This window comes from Syngnathus typhle, linkage group LG11 (assembly GCF_033458585.1).
Source record: "Syngnathus typhle isolate RoL2023-S1 ecotype Sweden linkage group LG11, RoL_Styp_1.0, whole genome shotgun sequence".
NCBI lineage: Eukaryota > Metazoa > Chordata > Actinopteri > Syngnathiformes > Syngnathidae > Syngnathus > Syngnathus typhle.
This window is the reverse complement of record NC_083748.1, coordinates 11620875-11642219: the sequence shown is the minus strand read 5'-3', so window position 1 is coordinate 11642219 and position 21345 is coordinate 11620875. Positions and strand designations below refer to the sequence as shown.

At 44.8% G+C, this 21345-nt stretch overlaps 3 protein-coding genes across 3 annotated transcripts; 2 read left to right on the top strand and 1 right to left on the bottom strand.

Moving 5' to 3' along the window:
- Positions 1 to 50: 50 nt before the first annotated feature.
- ppp1r3db (protein phosphatase 1, regulatory subunit 3Db) lies at positions 51 to 1591 on the top strand. The gene has a single exon (XM_061291014.1). It carries the CDS (start codon positions 51 to 53, stop codon positions 948 to 950), a length of 900 nt encoding a protein of 299 aa, XP_061146998.1. The 3' UTR covers positions 951 to 1591.
- On the bottom strand, positions 1548 to 18173 carry phactr3b (phosphatase and actin regulator 3b). Its single transcript, XM_061291016.1, has 13 exons — positions 18011 to 18173; positions 12772 to 12930; positions 12613 to 12687; positions 12316 to 12450; positions 11942 to 12190; positions 11655 to 11862; positions 10950 to 11140; positions 9903 to 10056; positions 4071 to 4126; positions 3524 to 3585; positions 3305 to 3445; positions 2771 to 2847; positions 1548 to 2416 (listed from the first exon to the last, which is right to left on the bottom strand). The coding sequence occupies exons 1-13, from the start codon at positions 18117 to 18119 to the stop codon at positions 2401 to 2403; spliced, it is 1632 nt and encodes a 543-aa protein (XP_061147000.1). The 5' UTR covers positions 18120 to 18173; the 3' UTR covers positions 1548 to 2400.
- Positions 18174 to 19110: 937 nt separating this feature from the next.
- On the top strand, positions 19111 to 21239 carry acot8 (acyl-CoA thioesterase 8). Its single transcript, XM_061291011.1, has 6 exons — positions 19111 to 19321; positions 19556 to 19692; positions 19758 to 19983; positions 20253 to 20410; positions 20496 to 20687; positions 20846 to 21239. Exons 1-6 carry the CDS (start codon positions 19137 to 19139, stop codon positions 20962 to 20964), a joined length of 1017 nt encoding a protein of 338 aa, XP_061146995.1. The 5' UTR covers positions 19111 to 19136; the 3' UTR covers positions 20965 to 21239.
- The last annotated feature ends 106 nt before the right edge of the window (positions 21240 to 21345 follow it).

The following is a 21345-nucleotide window of genomic DNA, read 5'->3' as shown; positions in this document are numbered from 1 at the left end:
CTCAAAGTGAGCATTTGTTGTCTCGCCTCAAGTCAATTGATGTGGCAAACATGGACAAGATGTGGGAGAAGCAAAGACGCTACTCAGCTCCGACGAGCGGCCCAAGTTGGACGAGCATCCCCCGAGCCGCCACCACCACCGTCCGTCTCGGATGCCTTCATGAGCCCAAACCTCAAGCTCCCAAGGCGCCGGTTTTGATCCGCCCTCCCGGCCCGCGACCTCCATCTCTCAAACAGGACTCAAAAGTCAGTTCGACTGGCGATCCTCCGACCAAGACAATCATGAGGAGACGAGCTCGGTCTCTTTGTTCGCCCGCAGAAAGGAGGATGGAGCTCAGGAGCCAGCAGGTTCGCTTTGTGGACGCCCTGGGCCTCGATTTGGAGGAAGTGAAAGTGTTCCAAGAGAAAGAACGACCCCTGATACCCCAGCATGTCATGTTCAGACTACTGATGAGCTCTGAGAGGGCCTTCGGGAAATGTTTGGAGTTGTCGCTGCCTCACTTTAAACCCTGCTTCCCCGAGAACATGGGAGCTCAAGACGACTTCCTGAAGCGTGTGCGTGCACAGGTTGTGTGTCTGGAGCAAGTTACGTGCTCAGAGCTGGGTATAGCAGGCACTGTCCAAGTACTTAATTTAGACTATGAGAAAAAGGTCACAGTTCACTACTCTTTTACCAACTGGAGAACATCCACGGACACAACGGCCTCGTGGGCTTCAAGCGGGGCAGACGGGGAACACGACGCTCCGGGGACGGACGTCTTCAGATTCCGTCTGCCGGTGCCGCCTTTCATTTTGCTGCCGGGAGCTTTATTGGAATTTGCTATCTGCTATCGCGTCAAAGGCTCAAATTATTGGGACAACAACAATGGGAGCAATTACAAACTGACATGTCACAGCTATAAGGTGACTGTTCCAAAGGAATGCGAGGACAGCATGCTGCATTTTACCTAAGTGGCCACACGAGGGCGCTATTGCGCATGTAAGCGACTGTTGCTACGGTTTCGCAATGTCGTGATCCAAGTTACTCAACTCTTCTAAGCTGCATTTTGACGAAAACATTTCCATTGGAGGCTGCTGAATCAATTGTTATTATTTCGTTATTTTACTTGACTGCAGTGTTTTTTTGTTTTTTTTTTAAATTGATTGTAAATCTAACATCCTTACACAATGAGCACCTTATTTGTTTGACCAAAACTTCTTTCTTCTGGACCTTGTTTGGGGTCAGAGGTGTGATCACATGGGACCGGGGCCAGCAAAGTGGTTGGCATGATGCAGCCTTTGGCTCCCAGGTGGTATTTTCCGATCCGATCTGAATTTGTAACCTGATTTAAACTTGCCTGGCATATCGTTCATGTCACAAAGCGTGTGGTGCTAACAATAAATCGGTGGTATGATATACTGAAGTATAAATGCAGAAATGATATAACACAAATATTATTGCTACGTTATGCATGTGCATGGACAAGCCTCCTAAGCACACAGGAAAAAATATAGAAAATGCAAAGAAATATCCTGTCACATGGTATTTCATCTCTTCATTGCTAAATTGGATCATTACAACAATGTGAATGAATAATAAAAGTTCAACCCGAGCCGCCATCTGTACTCTTTCTATTGCCAAGAGAAGGCTGTGATTCACACAAGACGTTTGTTGATGTCAAATATGAAGCAAAAAAAAAAAACTGCTCAGCCAATTGAAAGTAGCCAACCATGATGTTACCATACATGGTTTCTCAGCATGTGATGTGATTACTGTTTTAGTTTTGAACTCTGAAATTAGTTCATGATTCTCTTTTAAGACATTTTCAACTCACACTTAGTGCAATGGCGCATTTGAATCCCACGAGTGGAGAGATGAACACACTTTTTTTTTTTTTTTTTTTACAAATTGAAAACCTGTATTGTGCAGACAATAAATAGTGCTTACAAAGGGAGGTTGTCTTGTACACAGACAAGGTTTTTGATTAAGAACATTGACGCTGTCGATATGAAACTCATCATCAACTGAACCAGTGAGAGTCACACGCAGGACTGGGAGGTGAAGTCTCAAACAACAGTGGAATCGGGCCACTGGGCCACATGCACCTTCCTCCATGGCATTGCAAAGAAGGATTTGAAAAGAGTCGCTTTACAAAAACAAAAACAAAAAGAAGTCTCTGAGAGCGTGGATCTTCTTTTTCCCCTGACAAGGTCACATGAATGTCCGTGAGATGCTCCTGTGAGTAGACTTGTGTGTGGTGTGGTCTACTCGCGGCTCCGTTTCTAGAGACATAGCCTCTAAGGTTTGCTGGACCCAAATATCAGGACACCCACTCACTGTGGGCCGGTACACTGGAAGACTCTGTGCAAGGTCTTCACTGACTCAACCAAATATCAGCAAGTCTTCACAGAAGAAACCTTGCTAAGGCCGGTGGAACCTGCAGATGGGACAAAGAAGAAAAAAAGAGCATGAGTAGGGGTTGATATATTCTCCTCGCGGGCTTTCATCAATCAGGAGCTCTATTATTAGCTCGGAGGACTCGTGAAGCAGCCGCTGGCTTTGCTCAAGACAGGGGACTTGCGTAAGCACAAGCCCAAATAACCCAGCACCGGAGATTCGGTCCTGAACAAGCAAAATGTGAGCTAAAGATGTGACCTCTTCATAGCAGCGGAGAGGGAGAGCGAAAAACACACACACAACTTTTACAGCTCAACTGAATGTAGCACAAAGGCACGCACTGGCTATGAAGAAGCACCTTGAAGATAAAGTGCAAGGGCACTGACACACAAACCTTGTCAGGTGTTTGCTGGAAGAATGAACCTCCATCTCCGTACTTTTGAACTCGTTCAGTTCTTTACGGATGGCCGCCTGCACGACAAAAACAACATTCATGCGTGCTTGCCTTAATTAACACATTATGCAATCGCAACAGTCAGGCAAAATCAACTCGTTATGTCCTAAAAAATGAACTAAACTCATGAATGGATAGTTTTTCAGAAAGCTTAAAATTTAGTTCAATAATAATTAAAATAAAAAAATATATATTAAATTTGCAAATAAAATAAATAAATAAAATATTTTTTTATTCATAAGGGTACTCCTCTTGTAAGGTGGTTTTCAAATTCTAACCAAATATATTTGTACACTGTGGTCATTTTATTTCATTGTGCTTTCAGTATTGTTTGCATTTATTGAAAGCATTTAATTTTTTCAACATGTACAAATTATAGTTGCTATGATGGACATGATCTACCTATACTGTAGTAGGCCTTCAACATGAAAGGAAATTCATCTTAGGAAATATGCCTGAGGGTTTTCCAGCTACCTTGTCGGCAGCTGACAGTCGGGTCCAGGGCTTGTCTGCCCGTCTGTCGTAGTCCTGAGCTTTGGCCACTTCCACATAGTCACTGAAACGAATGAGAATCTTTCTGTCTCGCAGTTCATCCACTGTCGGTCGTTGATTGAGCTGTACGAGAAAAAAGAAGATCGAGTCAAAGTGGTTACGGATGGCCTGGAGCGTGCTAAGCAAACTACAGCTGCACACCTTTCTGTTCAGCCGTTGCTTTATTTCTCGCCTCTCCTCTTGTTCACTCTGGTCATTTCTTTCTGTTGATAAGACAGACAAAGTGAAATAAGGACAACAGGTCGGACTCAAGTATGGGAAGTTCAGCTTCAGCTCCTGGTTGTAATTATGCAATTGCTCAAATAGACGACAACTGGAGTGAAACAATTTGAACATGCATGGGAGCAAAAGAAGCCATTTAGTTTCACAACCTTTTCTCTCTTGTTGCCAAATAACAGCTCAAATTTTGCATTACAATGTGTTGGAGATGTCATTGAGGCACGTGCCATTAGGTTCAGTGCGGTAATCTGGTGGTAGAAGGACAAAAAAGCTTGGATGGCACGAGCAGCTGCTCCCCAGAAGTCATTCCAAATATAATTATGATTGTTATAGGACAGAGTAATTTTGAAAAAAAAAAAAAGTCCAAAATGAGTGCAGAAAGAATGCTCAACCTCAACAGGTTAGGTAGGATGTGAAGTTTTCATTCCGACATGACCAAATAGACTTTGAATGCATTTTTTAAACTTACGCTTCAAAATGTTCCGACTCTCCAGCTCCTCCACCGCGGGCCGCTGGCTCAGTCTCCTGCGCAAAAACACCAGAATCACGTTCTGGACCATTTTGGTGCTTTGGCTCTCAGTTCCACCAGCACTTGGGATGCGCGTGTCTCCTGTGCGCACAGTTCCAAAAGGCGCACATCCACCTCACTTGGCTCTTGAGGTGTTTAAAAATCCACATCGGAACAAACTCTGAAAACGTCTTTCGGGTTGCGCGTCCAATTCACACCCAAAAAAAAAAAAACACTTTGAATAAAGTTTCAACCAGCATCCCATAAAGTTGAGCAAAGTGGAAGTTGTTTTCCAGAGGATGCTTACGCGTTGAGAGCGGAGTGTGAGAGCGCAGCACACACCGCCCTCCTTTGTAGCACACTGCGAAGGGGTGGGACACGCGCACACGCGCCCGCGCGCACGCATGCACATGCTCTCTTTGGGGGCATGTGTCGCAGTACATTATAGAACTAATCAATAGATCCCAAAGGCACCATAAGGGGACGGGGCGGGGGTGGACTCTCGTTTTCCAGTATAGACATTTTCTTCATGTCCCGAGCAAGCGATTTAAAAATTCCAACTAGCTGCGCGTCAGTATGTCAGAGATCATGTCAAGAAAACAAAGTGATAGACATTGTTAACGTGACCTTTCAACAAACCCCAATCTATCGCGAATCACGTGTCAGCATTCCACATCACCTGAACTTTGCACACAACGCACGAGATTAAACTATTGTTGCATTGAAGACAAATCACCATGTAAATATGTGTAATAATAATAATAATAATAATAATAATAATAATAATAATAATAATAATAATAATAATAAATACAATAAATGGAGTTTTTGGGGCCGTAACATGGTATTTCTAACATTTAAGGGCAATTTAAAGTTTTGGATTTTCAGCATATTTTTAGATAGTGGGAGGTCATGCAAACTTCATGTAGATAGGCCAAAGCCGGGTTTGGACCTCGGAACTGTTTATGGAATGCTAGCCACTACCTTAGCATGCTTCCGCACGTTCTCATCTTTATTAAAGTGGGTGGAAATGATGTGTGATTTACAATAAAACATGTCCCATCATTCTCTTGGTACTTGATGTCCTGAGGGTGTCATGTGCCCAAGACAAGCAAGACTGCATGTGCTCGTAACTTTGCATGTGCGTCTTAAGTGAAGTAAAATCTTTCAAGACGTACACGTTTCTCTCAATTTCACGTGCTTATTTGACCCCGGGGTATCATCAGAAGGGTTGGACGGTGGGCAAGATGACGATCGTGAGGCCCGATGACGAAAACGAGGGGCCGGATTGTATTTGCAATAAGCGTAATTGACATGGAGGAGTGATATGCTGCCCTGATGAGAGCAAGCATATTTATGTTTGTTCCGGTGCCGTCACCAGACTGTTTAAAACTGGTGAAGACTGAAAAATCAAAAGGGTTCCTTTTAGCCTATGTGCCGTCCAAGCTCAGTAAAATTCTGCCAAACTATATCCGCCAATATTTTCTGCATTTGCCATAATGATAGCTGCACAAAAAAAAGGCTGTTTCAGAATTGTCTCGTAAACTATCCACGAGTAAAAGACAGTACGTATTCATGATTACATTCAAACAAATTCACAGATGTGACTTCAGCTCACGAGTTATTTTTTCCACAGTTCCAACAAGAGAGGCACAGCACCTTGAACAAATACCTAAAATAGGCTTTTGAGGGCTCAGCTGTGACCGGGACCACTGTGGGCTTACGGAACACACCCACAGTCAAAACATATTGAACGGCGCCATGCTATAGTAGGATATGCGGTCAGCGACCGCATTAGGCTCATTTAATCACTAATCCGCCCTAAGAAAATGTCTCATTCTTTATATTCCATTACTTTATGTGGAAATAGAAGACAAAAACATCCTCAAACCGAGTCAGACTGCTTGTGTTGCTTCAAATGACTTTCGCGGGACTTTGGTCCCGAGCTCCTGCAGTGCGTGCCTCGCAAGTACTCAGACACTCAGCTTGGTCAGAGGTAAAAGCTCCCCGTTTGTTAAACGGACTCACCAGCATGTCAAAGGAATGAGCTGCCTCAAAGGGCAAGTGCTGATGCGAATGTCAGGTCGTTGCCAGCGGAGGAGACAAGAGGATGATTCGGACGGCCGTTGCCCACTGAGGTGTGTGCTAATGCTTCCCTCGCTCTTTCCTCTTCACTGGCACGGCCTGAGGACAGTGGGGGTCTTGGATGCATCTGAGTCCGGTTATCCCAGACCAGACTTTGACATGCAGGGTGCGAAGGGGGTAGTTTGGATTGAGATGCCAGGAAAAATTAAGGGAAGCTCCTGCATCAAAACTAAACCCCCACGCCAAGTCTGTTGACCCGCAAGTCTCGGAAGTAGCGTATGAGTGCGTTTGCGGGAAATGGCGCTTTGCTGTGACTTCTGTTTCATCATCACACACTGGAATGTTCCTGGAGTTCCCTCTCTCCCAAAGGTCTCCCGCGTGACATGAAGAGGACACATTCAAAGAGCCACACGTGAAATCCGTTGTCCAGCCAGGCTTGGATGTTTTGCCCTTTGGCACAGGAGCACGGATGGCATGGGGAATCCCCCGGTGGGCTCTGCGGGATCGGCTGGGAGCAAAATGTGAAGGTGACTTCAAACAGCCATGGTCAGCTTTGAACACGTGCTCGGGTTATGAAACAAACGTGTCGCGTTAGGGTCAGTTCAACACCAACTGAACGTGCATAGCTACTTTACTTGGACTAAACTCAACCAGAATGGTAAAAGGTGTCCAAATTAGCCGCTTATATCAATCAGTGTTTCCGCCTGAGGTCCAACTCTTAATTTGGAACACGGGGAAGCTACTGGAAGAAAAAGAAAATGGCACTGAGTGGGTGCAGACGCTTTCAGACTTTTGACATTTTAATTAGATGGTACTTGAAGCTGGAAGCCATAAAAAAACGATTGTATAACATTAATTACTACATGTGAGGAAGAGTCGGTCTGTAGAGGTGACAACGTGTAATTTGGAGTTGTTGACTTTTTCATGCAGTATGCGCGGGATATGTCATCGGGCGATTACTGCCTCTCCAAGTGTATTTCACGAGCAGGCACCTACCCAACGGTGATTGTGCGAGAAAATTTGAGACAAAGACAATCTCAGTCAAGCAAGTGTCTTCATCTGATTAGAAAAAAAAATCGGACTTTGACGCTTCTGACCTAACTTGACCTCAAGAGACACAGACGAGATGTCGTTTTGGTTGTGCCTCGTCTTCCCAACGCCTACGCAAGCTGCGGACAAAGTTGCGCTGTGCGTTGGTGGATAAGAATCAAAGCAATTCCAAATCCCCCACTGGGCCCAACAAAGATAGCCATGGTGCACTCAGCTGTCATGTGGCCAGTCGGTGCATTTACTTTATTCACGGGTGGCAGCTGTCATTAGTTGCTCTGCCCGTTTTCTCAAAGGGAGCTGCAATGTCAGCAGAAATTGCCAAAAATGATTTGCCCTTCCAAAATTATTTTTGAACTAACATTATTTTGATATAAAGTCACTCTAATTTCAAGTACACTGTTTTTGTCGGCAGTCACATGATCAACAAAGCGAGCCGGTTCCGTGCCATTTGAACATGTTCTCTTAATGATGCGTGGACCTCGAGATTTGACTAGAACAGAGTATCAATCCCGCCATTACCAGACTGGCCCATTTCTTGCAAGTAACATAGGATGAACGAACGACGCCATTTCCCATCATGTGCGCGGATCTCTGCAGGAGCCACGTAATGGAACAGCGAGAGTTCAATCAGAGGGGAAACGGCCCAGTAGCTTGCAATCTCCCATCAGCAGGGAACAGGCCCAGAGGTGAGGTAAGAGCTGGGCTGTTACGTACATAGGGCATCGATTATGGCCAACCTTTGTCTAAATTTAGAAACAGAGGGTTCCCTGCGCTTCTGCACCATCGCAAGCCGTCCTGCTGCTCTGCTTTCAAAGTGCAAAGTGATGAATAGCAATGCAGCACACCAAATTGTTCCATCTGTGATGTTGGACAGTGCAATCGGTCAAGGCGAGCACGTCAGCAAGATCACGTTGAGCAACGTGAGCGTGATTCATTCGTCATGTGCGCAGTCCTCGGAACACGAAGGATGCTTTTTTGTTGTTGTTGCTCGGGCAATGAGCACACGGCCGGCAGGACAGACCTGCGGGCAGATGGCGCAGCCGCCCGACACAAAAGCATGCCTCAGCTGTCCTCCGCTCTGTCTCCGTCGATGTTGACGGTTTGCCGAGCGCTCACTCTTGCTGTCAGTCACGGTCGGCACCGAGACCCTAGCACGACATCCAAACGCAACCAAAGTATTGTCGGTAGAACACCTCCTGCCTCCAAACATTTTCCAAACGGTGCGAATTTTCACATTGTCATCTTTGCAATCTGCTGTGTAAATTAACATACGGGCGTTATATTCACCATGTTACCAAATGTTACGTAACACCCCGCCCGCGTTCCTCACCTTTCATTTAGAATTGTGAATCCGTTGTGGATGTTTTGCACAATGCAATGGCTTTATTCAAACCTTTGGATGAAATTTGATGGCAGACAACAAAAAGCGATAAATAAAATGACAATATTGTCAGCTGCGGGGAAGCGATTCCGACCTTTGGCCTTTAAGCATCATTATGCAAACGATACATAACCCGGCAGCCCACTGGCCCGCTTTCCCCTCGCAATTGATTACTTCCAGTTTATGCAAGAGTTATTTCCACGCATTGTCTGTAGTGACTGGCAATGTAGCTGCGCTGCAATGTGCTTTCCCGCTGTTACCAAATTGCTTTGGCGGCAATGATCTCACCGTAATTACGAGATGCATAATGGCTATTAAAAGAGCGATGCTGTTCACGTGTGTGGGTAGGGAGCACATGGAACGAGCACGTCACAGGCATCAGATGCACACGCATTTCTTGGCGGCATCCAGATGGACACCTAGCTGTGAAATGCCTTGGCTGAGGGTGTGTGAACACGCCACACAGAGATGTGCGCTGCCAGGCCTCCTTGGACAAATTCACATTTGTTAGCGATGTCAATCATTTCTCAAGTTATTTATGTGCAGTGAGGAGTCTGCTTTTTTCTCAGGTAACACAAATGCCTTTCCTGGTTTTACATCAATCACTTGCATATGTTCGATATTGCTTTTGATTTCAATTTCCTGATGAAGCAAAGGTATAAAAAAAAATTGCTGTGTCCAAGTTGTTATGATCAAATATTGGTCGTGGAAATGATGCTTTACTGCTCCATCCAAAGCATTTGGTGCGGTGGGCACACGATCCCCTTTCCGGGGGCATTGCGTAACCCTCCGAGCACGCACTGTACTACTCGCTAACAAACTAACCTGATTCGACTGCAAATCCTATTAAAGTCTCCATAGCAACAGCGTACTGACATTTATGTAACACAACATTTATGATTAGTTCCTGGAGTTCTGAAAATCCTTTTGTACCCACCACAACCTTTGACCCAAAAATAAATACACGACACAATGGGAACCTTTGTTGGGAATTACAACTAATCGCTGATATCTTATTATGCAATTAACCTCATGGCGTGTAGATCAAATTCAAACAAATGGTGTCACTTTCACTTCAGGAAAGCCAGGGAAAATATGTCATCAGGTCCATAAGCATTTGGACTGATTGTTTTTTGATTTTACGTCCGGACACTACCATATGAAATGAGGACCTCAGGAGGACTAGCGAGCTCTTTGTGGAAGCTAATAAAGAATGCAGAAGAATATGATGATCCACACGGGGGCGAGGAGATGATGGGCCACACAAAAACACTCACTTGGCCAGCTTCATCTCGATCTGCTGACGGATGGCCTGGCGCTCCTGGTCACTGCGCACAGGGAAGATGTTGCGGTCCTCCAGCTCCTGCTTGCTGGGTCGGTTCCGGAGCTTCACGGCCAACAGCTCCTTCCTCATCCTGCGTGGAAGGGTCCCTGTCCACACATCAACAACAAATTCAGATGTCATCACAACACTCTGAACTGTTGTCAGTCCCGGAATTACGAATGACAAGACCCCCCCCACCCCCTGACTTTATCTAAGTGCACATCAATGGCTGCTGACAACAGAAGGGGCTCTTTTCCTTTTTCTCAAAGCCTTGAAGCTTTAAATGCAAATGTGGAAGTTGAGCTGGAAATATGACATCCCCGAATTAATTACAACAAGTCTACCAGTGAACCTACAAAAAGTGAACCACAAGGGACCTCTGTAAACGAACAATTAGATATGAACCCTGTAAATCAGCCCTCGTTGTCCTTCATTCTGAATGTTACAGAAGAATGAATCCATTTACATAAATTAACCGTGTGGCTTTTTAATTTAGCGTCACCGCTTAAGTGGCGCTCTCTTGCCGATTCCACTTGGACTTCCTCCCACGGCGTTATGGGTCAAAGCAGTGAGTCACTCTGCATGAAAACCTACAAGAGGGTAGGCCACTGTTTTTTCCTTCCACAGCCTCAGGTGGTTTGTAAAGCCCCTCGCTGACTGCTCGTCTTTAAAATGGCATCCGTCGTAACTCGGTAGCTGACTGACCTCCCATCGGCCTCGACGTCATAAAACGTAAAGATGATGGACTGCGATATCATACGGCATGCAAAGTGTGTGTGTGTGCACAGCTAACCTACATCACCAGTGAAAAATTAGGCCACCATAACAGATGTTGGCAGGCCACTGAAACCTAACATGAGTAAGTCATTGGATGCACTTGGTGTAAATACTGTAAACATCAGCAGAGATTATGTCCAATGACGGCGTGTCGGGCGTGAGCCGGCTTTGTGCGTACACGACTGGATTAACAAGAAGCCCTGTCTGGAGCGAGGGGGCATACCAGAGATCACAGACTCGTTCCAGCTGTCCAGGTCACTCAAGTAGTCATCCAGACGCCGGTTCTCCTTGTTCTCATCAGACTGCTTCTTGGTCTCGGGCTCTCCGGCAGGCTCCCGCTCTGTGCTGGAGGTGCGGGACAGGCGGGCATCTAGTCTGCGTTTGGGAGATGGACGCACATCCTTCATTTGGAAGCTGACGTCAAACACAAAATGACAACATCAAGAGGGATTACTGAGAAGTGTCATTTCAAAAGGATCCAAATTCGTTTTATCGCTTTTTAGGGTGAATCATTGCACTGCTTTAACGGTATATTTTACTGGATCAATATACTCAAATGGTTTATTGTAAAAGTGAAACTATAATTCAGTAGATTAGATAAAATGGTGAGTTTATTGCGTTAAATGTGCGAATGAGCTAAATGGAGGGCAAGAGAATGGACTGAGTTGTTGAGGTCAAAGGTCAGATCATAAAAGACATGCTCTAGATTTGCAATCTGTGTTAGAAGTTTAAAGATTATTTACATGTCAAGCGCAGGCACTATCTTTGACACAATTCACAATGTAGTTCAAGCTAATTAGGTCAATAGTATTCATTTTCAAGCGTTAACTTAACAACGTGTGCCTGAAATAAAATACTCAATTCAATTCGATGTTCATGACTTATATGTCTTTCTGTATAAGCGCAATATAATAGAGTATCCTCCAACCTGTCCTGCCTATGCTTGGTAGCCAGCGCCCGGTGCAGTTCCTCGATGATGCAGCTGGGAGGCAGTGGCGAATGCAGGGTGCCAAGATGGGGGGAGCCGGTCGGGGTGGACATGCGGCCTCTCAACAGCGAGCTATGGGGGTCTTTGGGGAGTGTGAAATTCCTGGGCAAGGTGGCTGGAGATTTTTTTACTCGCACCGGTGGCGCACCTGAGAAGGGGACGGATGTGGGTGTGACGCGAACACGCAGGGAAGCCCAAAGCCTATTTTTACCATGATGTCAACTCACCATCAAGACTGCCCAGTCTGGTAAGCACTTTGACTTTCAGGTTGGGTCCTGGAGGGGTGCTGGCACGTCTCTGAGGGTGGGCTACTTCCTTTTTGCAGTCAGAGTCTTCCACCTTGGAAGGCTCATCACGTGGGTCTCCGTTTTCATCCTGACTGGGATCTCCCACGATCTTGCAATCCTCCATCATATTTTGCACTAAGTGCGGCAAGCTGAATTCTGGAGTTCCGTTTGAGATGCGTCTGTTTCCACCTAGAGGACATAATTGGTAACTACATATTTCAACCATTCCTCTATTTTCAAGCCAGCCTAAAATGTTTATCTTCACGTTTTACAACCCTTGTTCTACAACCCCAGTGGTCCCTCAAATGTTTTACCTGATGAAGTCTCGAGATCGTGGTCTTCAGTGGTGCCGGCCGGCAACGCTGTGGGCTCCTCATCTCTCTCATCTTCATCCGAGTGGTCCTGAGTGTCCTGGTCTTCACTGTTGCCGCCGCAAGCAAGGTCTGAATCTGCATGCACGAATGACTTTTGATGCATGCTGACATCAAGAGAGCAACTGTAGTTCCCTGAAATAACCTTCAACGTGTGCGCACGTATGTACGTATATGCATGCGAGCATGTGTGTGTGCATGTGTTTGTGGGGGAGGGTGTGTTGTCTCTCATTTTTGCACCTGTCTCCATCTTTCCGGGATTCGGTTTGAGGGGGTTGTCTCGCTTCTGTCCCACAGCTGCTTTTTTCTCCACCGCTGCTCGTTAAACACATGCAAATCCACTTCAAGTATAAATGCCACCTCAGATTGGTCCTCACTGATAATCTCCACTCAACTCACCGATGGAGGGCTTCAGCTTCTCATTTTTCTTTTTCCTCCACTTCCACGGCTTGAAGATGCGTCCCAGGTTGGCCAGTTTGCTGTTGCGCCGTACGGGAGGCGTACGAACCCCTGAGACCAGACAGCCGGACTGCAGCACCCTCTGTTGGTCCATCGCATCTTCAAGATAAGAGCAGAGAGAGGAGCTCTAAAATCAGACCCGGGGGCTTTTCTTATTCTTCTCACTTCTAACACAATTGGCTGCGAGCTCGTCACGTGAGTGCCGTGTATGTGGGTCACAGGCGCTACATGCTAAACAGATTCTAGTCTAAATTTGGAAACGACGCGAAGGAAGTGGGGAAAGACAGAGAATTGCATTGTTTATGTGAGGGAGGGATGGTTTGAGGAAGGGGCGGTGACATCGATTCAAAAGTCAAGTTGTCTACCTCATCAACAAGGTCACAAAGGGCAGAAAGAACAAATCCGTCAATGATATCATATCACTGAACATTCTAAGTGAGACCAAATTTGTGTTTGAGATCATTCTGGAGATAAAATAGATGTTCGCAATGATATCTATCAATCGAGTGAGTCGATCCCCAACGGCTGCGCCACGCAAGGGGATGGATCACGGCGATGACACTTGTGAACACAGGTGAGAACAATGTTGCTTCGAGAACCGACAGATATAGGCACTCCTACACAGTCTGGCGCTGACACCTCAGGGAGCTCACAGCTGAGTCGTGGGCTGCGCAAGTAGCGCTCCATGAATTCTTCTTCATTTCTACAGCAACGACTTCTAAATCCACAAAAGCGGGCTTGTTCGTCCCCTAAGAAATCAATCCAGCATATATACTCGCCATCCCCAGCCACATAAGGATTTCCGAGAGTGCATCGCTGGAATGTGCAACATTCAATTGCAATATCAAATAATCAAGTGTTAAATATCTACACGGATCTCCCTTATTATCTGCGTTGAAAACATGGAAACATGCAAACTACCGACAGTTGCAGCTGTTCCATCTGCTTACTGAAGCAAAATATCGGCTGCATTTAAAAACTCACATGATGAAAAACACAACATCAACCACCAGCATTTATCTCAGCTCTTCAGGCATCAAATAAATGCTTCCGCTCTCTGCCACGCTAAAAAGCTCCTTGACCACCAACAATCAGAAAAGCAGGTCAACTGCCCAAGTACTGTTCGGCTCCATAAGATGGAATTCAGGTCAAGCGTGTGCAGTTGCTATCACAGCACGCATGGGGTCAGGCTACCGTTGCCATGGTTACCACGCGGGATGCTGCAGCAGAAAAGGCCCTGGGAGGTAGAGAATCACCACAGCATGAGGAATAGGGAGTTGCTGTGTGGATGGAAAGGCTGTTGCTACACAGAGGGACAGAAAGCTGCAGCCAATCACAGCTCAGTGAATTATTATGCATAATGTAAGCTACTGTATTTTTAATTTGCAACTTTTCTTGAAATATTTATCCGCTTGTATTTTTCTAGGGCGCACAGAGGAGAAATAAGACGCCATTCAAGAAAACAGAACGAGTAGTACTTCTGTCCATCCATCACATCACACATGCGCAATCCTGCATTCAGTGGTTTTGGATGATTGCTGCACAAAACAAAAACAAGACCTACATTTCTTCCGTAAGAACATACATCCAAGATCAATTTGACAAAAAGTCCATGATATTCATTGTTCACTGTTTGGTTTGGTAAATTAAGTACAATAACCTAAATATCAGTAACTGAAGACATTCTTTAAAAATGACACTCACGTGTGATCAAACGCCTCCCTGCTCTCCTTTTTTGGCTCGAAGTGGTGGCGACATACAATATAATTCCACCGTCTCCAAAAGGCAACGGATGAATGAAGCAATACCGCTGAAACGCGTGGAAAGCTGCTTTCACGGCGATGGGGGTGGGAAGCTGAGAGGGTGGGCGCGCCATGTGGACCCCGCCCGGCCGGACGGATGAACGGGAGGAGGAGACTGAGGAGAGCATCTAAAGCAGCACGCACACAAAAACCAACACGCGCACTCTTCAAGCGTTGATCGCTTGCTTTGCACACTTAGCGTAATTTGTGGACACTGTGCAATGTGGAGAAAATATACAAGACATATCTTTCACTTGGCAACCAATTCATCAATCATAGGAGCTCCGAAATTGGTCGCTAAGTTAGAACGTGTCCTCAGGGTGCGTAGTTTTCTGTGTGAACATTTTGAAAAATGCTCTTGTGTGTGCAGAACGTTTGGACGGTGAAGACACGTGCAAGGCCCGAATGGTGATCACGAAAGCTTAGAAAGAGGAAGCATTCAGGATTGTCATTTCTGCCAAGCAGGAAAAATAGACATCTGTATCTATCTTTATTTCATTTTACTTTCAGTTCTGGTTGGTGGTAAGGCTTGGTGTTTGTTAGTAAAATACTGAGACGGGGTGATTTTACAATCAAATTAAAATTATAAAAAAATAATAATGCAATTGCTAAATTAATTTCTACAATGATTCACAAGGTTCGATATACGTCGTTGGCATAGTCCACATGTTAACGGGGCTTCGAATTTGTCTACCTGCACCTCCATCAAATGAACCAAAATCAATGCGCCAATAGTTAGACGTGCTTACATCAGCCATATAAAGTTTTGTCCAATTTCAGCCATCATGTCAAAGAAAAACGATGCCTCTGACTTAGTTCTCTTTCACTTTGCGTCATAGTGCGATGTGTACGCTTGTGAAGGCGTATCTAATGTTGTGGTCACTGATCGTTTTTAAACGAGCCTCCTGCGTTTGTGCGTACCTAATGATGAATTATTCAAACAGCATTACTAGATGTGTAAACAAAAGCTTTGCGGTTGCTTATCGATCTTGTCAAGGGCCACTCAAACATTAACAGCACGAAAGCTGAGTACAACGCAGATGATAAAAGTCAACAGCTAGATTTCTCCTCTGGGATACAAGCAGTAAGCAAAGAACATAAACAAAGCCACAGACTACTCTGTGAACATGGATTTCATTTAATATTCACAAGGCGTGATTTAAAACACTGTGCCAAAAGCTCCCCGAGAAAAATTGACAACAGGGTCGTAAAAACTCGACAAAGACTTAAGGATGAAGAACGATAAACTTTCAACATCCATTCGTACGTTTTCTCTACTACCAGTGACATTATTAACTTGCAATATAAACGTTATAAATCTAATGTAGTCAGTTTTCCCTTTCCGTAGGCCCACCATGATGTGAATGCAATGATATGATCAAATCCAGTATTTATCAGGAAGACTTAACGAACGGGAAGTGGACATGTTTGTCCTCATTCTGTTGACACTGCTGTGAATTAAGTGTCACCGGTGTGGTCATGTATCATTTTTCATTTTCACTGACACGATGGATGGTGGGTGTGTTGAGCCACCTGGGGGGGGGGGTTCAAGGTAGTGGTGCAAAACTGTCATCAACCCAGCCCATTTGATTTATGCGAACTGTACATACATAGTTAAGGTTGCCAGGCATACTTGTGTGCCCTATAGAAGAAGAAAATTTTTTTTGCTCATCTCTTGCCTTCACGATCTTGCCTCCCACATGGCTGACGTCTTAAATCAAGTCTTCCAGGATGCCCGTCAACTCGGTCACTGGGTCGATCTCACGTGCGCTTCCACTCTTGAGATTACACGTTAATGGGGCGAACGCGATTGCAATCCCAACAATGCAAATGCCAACGCATAAAAGTAAATGGCAGACATGCACATGTATGGGAAAATGAATTGTTGAAGCGTTAGGAGAGAAAACTTTTGCATTGATGGTGTATGAGTGGGGGAGGGGGAAGACACCATAGCGTGACATGTTATTGCATGTCATTCCGTTCATACAATTACATCGCTGATTCAATTTGTACGGATGGCCAAGCAGATTAAAATGTAAAACGGTGGTTTATTCTTGACAGCGATGACAATCTGTCAGTTTGAAGTATTGCTTTTTTTCAGGGAACCAGTCAAATAATTGCTATAGATAAAAATAAGAGCTACAGAAGTACTAGCTCCGAGCAGAGGTAACAGAAGGCCTGCACGGGACGTGTGTCTGCTTTATTATCTTCGACACTTTTCCTGCCCGAGTCGTTAGGTTCCAGATGAAATTTGCTGCAGTTCTTCTGGAGGCTCTCGGCGAAGCTAACGGAATGATGTGAGCTTGCCAGTTTCAAATTATGTAACCAAGACAGCCCCCACAAAGTGTCAAGTACTGGATTCAAAATGGAGAGCACGGACTCGATATCTCATGTAAGCTACTTGAACATCCTCTGTTCTACCTTTCGGGGAATTGTGGATCCAGAAAAATATATGAATCGAGATTTCAAAATTCTCATTGAGACATGCCCACGGATTCGACCCCATAGGTGCTATTCATGCAGTTTGTGGACCTGCAGTTCCCAAAATGTCAGGGAAAGCTACAGATCACCTCCATTTGTTTTAATGGCACAAATTATCCAAGACTATAGAATTCTCATATTGGGGCATTAACAAGTGAGCTTTCTGTTTTGCGAGGTGTATTCTCAAGCAAAATGTCCTGTTTGTGGAACAAACACACTCCAGCTCACATTTCCAATGCCAAGCGCTGCCTCCTGCCATTTATATCGCCATGGAAACTACCAGATACACAAGGAGCACACTCATCGGCCTCAACTCAACATGGAAGCCATATGTGATTGTTGATTTTGCTCCCAGTCTATAAATCATGCAACCCCCACCCAAAAAAACGTCTCATTTGAATGATAATAATTTACATTCTGCACCATTATCATTATGACCCATGTGAAAAGTTACATTGGTGTTAAGGGAGAAAACAAGTTAACCAATGGAAGCGAGAGCTCAGCTGGGGAAACATGAAGGATGCTATAATAACCATTGTTATAGATGTGACTTTGACCTGCGACCTCGTGCATTCCTGCATCACTACAAGGAAAAATCGGTCCAGATTGAACTGGATGGTCTCATACAAGTCGGACAGCACCTGGTCATTTTCAGCAAAGTATAGTATTGCTATGCTGCAAATTGCATCATCGAACTGAGAAAGCAAAGGGGGTTCTAATGCCGGGTAGGACGTGACGCATGTTCTCCAGGGAGAGTCAGTCGCTGTGATTCGATGCGGTCGACGTGTCGACGCGTTGCAAATGATCCTCGATTTAATTGGTAACATTTCCTAACCAAGCTGCTTATGAATGAGCAAGCGGATAAACCGTATACGCGAGTGCCCTTCTCTTCTTACCTGCTTGGTGCGCCTCACCCAGGCGGACCTCGGTGCTGCTGCTCGGGTCACTCTGAGATCTCCCTCGCTGCAAGACGCAATCATCTTCCTGGCAGTCCGACGATGCCATGATGAAGAGAATAAACACAAGGCAAAGCCAACAGTCGTGCCCACTGCCGGCCAAGGTGACTGGCCGGCAAGTGGCGCAGACGATGCGATAACGCAGCTGGACCGATGTGATGCGATGCGATGCTGCGGCTTCTGCGGGTCCTCGCTGAGAAGCAGCGCGGAGGAAAGTCATCACGCGCGTCGCATATCACGCCGCCTTTAAGTAACACTCGTGCAGCCGCAGCTATTTCACAGTTAACCACTTCTTGACAACATTATTTCACATTCTGTCCAGAGTGGAGCACAGACTAGCTTTCTTCCATCTTTTGCATGTTTGTGGAAAAATATTGTGGAGATCTTGGGGCAAAAAACAAAGGAGCCACTATTAGATTTCACGTTTGTAGACATTGCCAAGGATGTTTGATGTTTTCCTCAGAGGGCCTATATGACAGTGAAAATAATGTAGCTTATTGCATATTACATGCAAAGCGCAAGTGTAGCGGCTGTTTGCGCTGAGGACGCCAATACCGAATAACTGCATGCCGACGCCGGTCCAAAGTTCGCATGTGATGTGTCAGAACCAAGAACGCGATCCTCTGTGGGAAAAGAAACCTGTCCAAAACAATAATCATGCGAATGCTTCTCTGCAGCGACCCCTCGTGGAGCAAAAAGAAAGCTGCAAGAAGAGAATTTCAGCTTCATTCGTTTCTAAATATGACCACAAATGGAATTTTAAACCAGAAGTCGCGAAATTCTTGAAAAGCAAATATATAAGCATACAGTATAGAACTACAAATTGTTCAGTTAATATTCTGACACAATTTGGTGTCAGGAACTGCTTGTAGTAACAGTTGAAAGGAAAGAACAATTGCAATTTAGAGCAGGATTACCAAACCAAAATGAAGTTAATTTTGCAACAACAACAAAAAAAACACAAACAGGACGCAAAGTTACTTTGCAAGGAGTCACAAATAATCTATTCGCACGCAGCCAATGTTATGCTGGACCTGCGCACCAAGCGGAAGTTACATCGAATAACATGGCGGAAGAAAACTTTGATCGCGCTTGTGCTACTGATTCTCCAACAAAATCCATTTCAAAAGAGTCCCCAGAAGATGAAAATTCAAACTCTGGTAGTCCTGCGCCTGAAAGCAGCCCGGACCTTAGAAGCGTCCTTGTTACGAGCGTTTTAAACGTGGAGACGCTCGACGTAGACCTGTACAGGTAACTTGGCACGTTGACAGCTCTTTATCCAGTCACATAATGTTTCACTCATTTCTAAAAAATATTTAAAAACGTACGTGTTAATGCAATGCTGGAGAGAGTTTGAGCTGAATTAACATTCCACCCAAGTCCGTGGAGCGCACTTGTTACAGAGCGAATAAATGCTCACACAGCATGTGAAATAGGCTAGTGTCATAATATTCCAATTGTAATATGTATTTTCCCTTCCCTCAGGGGGACGCATCACTGGGTACCCCGGACTCAGCGCTTATTTGGAGGACAAATCATTGGTCAAGCCCTTGTTGCTGCTGCCAAATCTGTCAGTGATCATCTGTATGCTCACTCCCTACACTGCTACTTTGTGCGAGCAGGTAAGAGAATTAAATCAGTCAATAAAATGAAATAATTTCTTTAAAAGTAAGGTTGTTTCTGTTAGGGGATCCCAAGGTTCCAGTGCTGTACCAGGTAGACCGTACAAGAGATGGTCGCAGTTTTACAGTGCGCTCTGTGAAGGCCATCCAGCACGGGCAGCCGATACTCATCTGCCAGGCGTCCTTCCAAAGGTTACAGCCAAGCCCCTTGCAACACCAGTTTACGATGCCGGTGGTCCCTAAGCCGGAAGAGCTCCTTACTGTGGAGGAACTCATCCAACTTTACCTCAGGTAGAAAACTGAATAGTTGACAAAAAAATAAAAATATTTCCAGAGGGTGCAAAAAGCATACATGGAGCTACAAAGCTAGCATTACTTGTTCATGATGGAGTATTGCTAAAAATGAAATTATGATGCATTTTTGGGAATGTAAAGTTTCTTTTTGTAAATCTTCATCCTCTAAAAAGAGACCTAAGTATTATTTGAAGTAGAATGAGTGACGTACACAGTTTTACATGAAAGTAAGTTTCATGCATGATTTGTCCATTTGACTCTTTCAGTAAACCGGGCCTGGCTGACAATTTAAAACAAGGCCTTAACAGATTGCTGGCAATTGAAGTCCCGATTGAGATCAAGCCAGTCAACCCTCCACAAATTTACAGATTTGTCGCGGAAGAACCGAAGAAACTCTATTGGGTGCGAGCCAAAGGACACATTGGTAAAGTTGTCTGACTCATGATCATCAAACCAATGTTGATGGTCGGTGTATTTGAAAGGAACTGTGCTGTGCTTGATTTGTACAGGTGAAGGCAACATGAAGTTGCATTGCTGCGTGGCTGCCTATGTGTCTGATTTTGCCTTTCTGGCCACCGCAATACTGCCATACCCCAACTTCAGGATCGAGTTCTCAGCTTCTCTGGACCACGCCATGTGGTTCCATAACACTTTCCGTAGTGATGAGTGGATGTTGTACGAGTGCGAGAGCCCGTGGGCAGGTCAGCATTTTCATCGCGTACCAGTATTTATGATTCTACTGGTTGCTACTCTAGCTTGCATTAGAACACATTCTGTCCAACAAGTAAGCAGTAGTAGATTTGTAAATTATTTTCAAACTTCAAACAATTTTCGATGTTTATAACATTTGGTCACACAGGTGGAAGTAGAGGACTAGTCCAAGGCCGACTGTGGCGAAGAGATGGGGTGCTGGCTGCCTCCTGTTCCCAGGAAGGTGTTCTGAGAATCAAAGAAGTTGCTGGGCCTAGCAAACTATAGGCACGTGGTTTTGCAAGTTCTATTTGTTGGTGAATTTATTCCTTCCCTATTTATTTGAATTTACTGCACTAAAATATTTAATTTATAAATAATTAGGTCTAGTAATTACCGGACCATTAAAATAAAATAGTTCCAAATGGCAAGATTTGTCAAAGGCAGTGTTATGGAGAAATTGATTTCTCTTGGTATCACACTTGAACAGACTACTAATCACATTTTACTAGTCAACCACAGTTTAAAACTACATGATGCAAATAAACTTGCTGAAAAGGTAACTGAGTTAGAGTTTTTCTCTTAAAAGTTCACATCTGATGTTTTATGTCAGGTAAATTTACTTGGACGTTTTATGTTTACATTGTTAGAGAGAAGAAGAAAAGTCCA

Coding starts and splice junctions, on each gene's coding strand:
- ppp1r3db (XM_061291014.1), top strand. CDS start 51: ATGGACAAGATGTGGGAGAAGCAAAGACGCTACTCAGCTCCGACGAGC.
- phactr3b (XM_061291016.1), bottom strand. CDS start 18,119: ATGGCATCGTCGGACTGCCAGGAAGATGATTGCGTCTTGCAGCGAGGG. Junction 11,863..11,941: donor CAGACTGGGCAGTCTTGATG/GTGAGTTGACAT, acceptor TCCCCTTCTCAG/GTGCGCCACCGGTGCGAGTA. Junction 2,848..3,304: donor GACTGTCAGCTGCCGACAAG/GTAGCTGGAAAA, acceptor TTTGTCGTGCAG/GCGGCCATCCGTAAAGAACT.
- acot8 (XM_061291011.1), top strand. CDS start 19,137: ATGGCGGAAGAAAACTTTGATCGCGCTTGTGCTACTGATTCTCCAACA. Junction 20,411..20,495: donor GCGAGCCAAAGGACACATTG/GTAAAGTTGTCT, acceptor TGATTTGTACAG/GTGAAGGCAACATGAAGTTG. Junction 20,688..20,845: donor GTGCGAGAGCCCGTGGGCAG/GTCAGCATTTTC, acceptor TTGGTCACACAG/GTGGAAGTAGAGGACTAGTC.